Source organism: Primulina eburnea, chromosome 1 (genome assembly GCF_022965805.1).
Source record: "Primulina eburnea isolate SZY01 chromosome 1, ASM2296580v1, whole genome shotgun sequence".
Taxonomy (NCBI): domain Eukaryota; kingdom Viridiplantae; phylum Streptophyta; class Magnoliopsida; order Lamiales; family Gesneriaceae; genus Primulina; species Primulina eburnea.
The window spans coordinates 11,199,503-11,202,822 of record NC_133101.1 but is presented as its reverse complement, the minus strand read 5'-3'; the positions used below and the strand labels follow the sequence as shown (position 1 = coordinate 11,202,822).

Genomic DNA, 3,320 nt, shown 5'->3' with positions numbered 1-3,320 from the left:
TTTACCAAGTCACTTTTTCACATTGGACAAGAGCACGATTTCCATGAACATCCTCAACTACTCGATGCCTTGGATTGAGCATAATTCACTCCTTAATATTTGATTGGAAGTATGGACACTCAAAGAGTACCTTTCAGAAATTGCCTTCACTGTTCATACATTACACAAATAAATAAGATGGTTATGATTATGCAGTATGCCTAGCATCCTAAAAATAGTTATGCACAAAACTGGTGTTGTCACTGGTGTTGGCAACACCAAAGAAAACACTGAAAAATGATTAAAGTACGCACATGCTGAGAGACTTCTGAAGATTGGAAAATCTCTCAAAAAGGTTTCGTGAATATATCAGCCAGTTGATTCTCAGTCTTAACAAATTCCAGTCGAATTATGCCTTTTTCAACCAAATCTCGAATAAAGTGACGTCTTATGTCTATGTTTTTTGTTCGAGAATGTTGAACAGGTTCTTAGAAATGTCTATAACACTTGAGTTGTCACAATATACCATCATGTGATTGCTTAACTTGTAATCCAAGAAAAAAAATTTAGTTCTCTACCATGCTTATTTCGAACTGTGATGGCATGCAATCCACAAAGTTATTCACAAGTATTTGAGATGAAGAACCGAAAATAATAACATCTACATATACTTGACAGATCAAAATATCATATTTCAGTTTTTGAATGAAAGAGTTTTGTCAACCTCACCTTGTTTGAAACCCAGGTTTATCAAGTATTCGGCCAACCTACCATACCATGCCTGTGGAGCCTGGGAAAACGTGGAGCTCAAGCATAATAAACCAATCATTTTGCGGTAGTCCACCTTTTCTTTGTTTCTTGTTTGCACACCATCATGTAATTCACCAATTATTTGTGATGATGGATGATTCTTCTGAATCTTGCTGGGAATTTCTTTTTCACAATTGATCACCACATCATCATTATCATTGTTATCATTATCCACAGTTTCTGTTTGGTTCAGAGGCGGTGTTGTGCTTGGTGTTGCTTCACTGGTCTCAACACCAGACTCAACACTGTTTCTGGTCAGTGCCTCACTTATATCCAGCAATTCTTCTACATCAGCATCCGGTGTTTTAACCGTCAGATCTGCAAGATCATCAAACACAATGTTAATTGACTCCATTGTAGTCCTAGTTCTCAGATTAAATACACGATAAGCACGGCCATTAGTAGAGTATTCAAGAAAAAGACATTTAACACTTTTTGAATCAAATTTAGCTAGACGATCTCTATCATTCAGCACAAAGCATACACATCCAAAAATATGAAAATATTTAAGGTTTGGTCTTCTTCCCATGATAATATCATATGAGGTCATTGTAGAACCACTCCTTAAATAAACACGGTTGGAAATGTGACATGCCGTATTGAAAGCTTCAGCCCAAAAACATTTTGACACATTCTTAGAACTAAGCATGACCCGAGCCATTTCTAGAAGGGTTCTATTTTTCCTCTCAGCAATGCCGTTTTGTTGGGGGGTCTTTGGAACTGAAAATTCATGAGTGATACATTTCTTATGGCACAAAGAAATAAAATGAGAATTTTCGAACTCCTCACCATGATCGGTTCTTATTTTAGCCACCCTCATATCATACAGATTTGTTATCCTAGCATGTAACTTCTTAAAAGCATCAAATGTATCGGATTTTTCTCTAAGAAAACTTAGCCAAGTAAAATGCGAAAAATCATCAACACAAACAAGTGAGTATTTCTTACCACCCAAGCTCTCAACATCCATTGGACCCAGTATATGCATATGCAAAAGTTCAAGGCACTGTGTTGTCCCAAAGTGTTGCAACACCGGGTGCGCAACACGGGTTTGTTTACTCTTATGGCATGGACCACAGACATACACAACACCTAAATTTAAATTGGGCATACCTCTCACAGCATCAAACTTACGCAGATTCTTCAAGGTATTGATACTCACGTGTCCCAGTTTTTGATGCCATACGTCTAATTCACTCACCTTGGCACTTCGGCAACCATCACCTTCTCCCAATTGATAACAATTGTCAGCTGAACGAGTACCTGACATTACACAAACATTGGCATCATTAAAAACTTCACAATTATTTTTATTGAACTTAACATGTAAATCATCATCACAAAGTTGACTTATGCTTATTAAGTTTGAGTTAAGTCCTTCAACATGTAGAACATTGTGAAGTTCAGGAAGCCCATCAACGTTCAGGGTTCCTTTGCCTACAATTCTTCCTTTAGAACCACCACCATAGGTTACACGCCCACTTTTTATTTCAACATAATCCGTGAGGTGTTCTTTAGATCCGGTCATGTGGCGTGAGCACCCACTATCGAAGTATCATGCACCTGCAATGTTAGTTTTTAAAGAAGTATAAATGATATTGCATCGAATAACAGTTTTAGGTACCCAAACTTTCCTTGTGGAAGATTTCTTGACTGCGGTGTTGCGCCTGGTGTTGGACAACACGGTGGGCAACACCCGATTTGATTTCCAATTCAGGTAGTCGTCTCTTAGTTTGTAGCAGAAGGGTCTGATGTGCCCAGGCTTATAGCAGTAGTGGCAGATAAAATGTCGCTTTCTTTGCTTTGGTTTGGAAGTTGACACTGGTTTCTTGATTTGTGATATCTTCACTGGAGGATCAACTTTCAAAGGAGAGGAAGAAGCTCTATTTTGTTTCGGCCTTTGTTCCGATGCTAGCTTTGAGATTGGCAGATTCTCCATAGGAGGGTTCACCATTAAAGGGACAGAATTGTCTTTAATTCCCTTTACAAACACAGTTGATTTTGATCTAGAGTTGGAAGATTCACCATGTTCATATGCGCTTTCAACATATCCAAGACCAGTTCTGCCATCCTTTCCCATTGTTAGCATTGAGTCAAGTTTTGACGAACTTGAGTTGAATTTTCCAATAGTCTTTGAGGCCTTCTCAAGCTCATCCTTGACTTTGCACAATTCAAGATCCTTCTTGCTAAGCACAACTTCAAGTCGAGACACAAATTCTTTCAGATCAGCATTATCCTTAGAGAGGATTGAATTTATTTTATTTCTTTTGATCCAATCTTCGTATAGCTCCTTATACATAGCCTGCACACATTCAAATGTGAGTTCATCAGAATCATTATCCTGGATTTCATGATTACCCAAGTCACCGTGAGATTTAGCATTGAGACACAAGGATTTTGAAGTGGTGTTGCGGCCCGGTGTTGCAACACCAGAGGCAACACCGTGCGGGTTGACTTGCAGCCGGCATTTTTCTTTCAAAACAGCAGTGTTTGTAGACAGAACGTCCATTGAGATTCTGTAAAATTTCCTG

At 38.6% G+C, this 3,320-nt stretch overlaps 1 protein-coding gene across 1 annotated transcript; it reads right to left on the bottom strand.

The window, feature by feature from the left end:
- Window positions 1-673: 673 nt before the first annotated feature.
- On the bottom strand, window positions 674-2,801 carry LOC140804038 (uncharacterized). The gene is made up of 2 exons (XM_073159910.1): window positions 1,903-2,801; window positions 674-1,107 (listed from the first exon to the last, which is right to left on the bottom strand). Exons 1-2 carry the CDS (start codon window positions 2,315-2,317, stop codon window positions 674-676), a joined length of 849 nt encoding a protein of 282 aa, XP_073016011.1. The 5' UTR covers window positions 2,318-2,801.
- Between the last annotated feature and the right edge of the window lie 519 nt (window positions 2,802-3,320).

Excerpts from the sequence above, each read along its gene's own strand:
- LOC140804038 (XM_073159910.1), bottom strand. The coding sequence starts at position 2,317 with ATGACCGGATCTAAAGAACACCTCACGGATTATGTTGAAATAAAAAGT. Across the intron at positions 1,108-1,902 it reads TAAGTTTGATGCTGTGAGAG|ATCTGACGGTTAAAACACCG; the intron begins GTATGCCCAATT and ends ATGATCTTGCAG.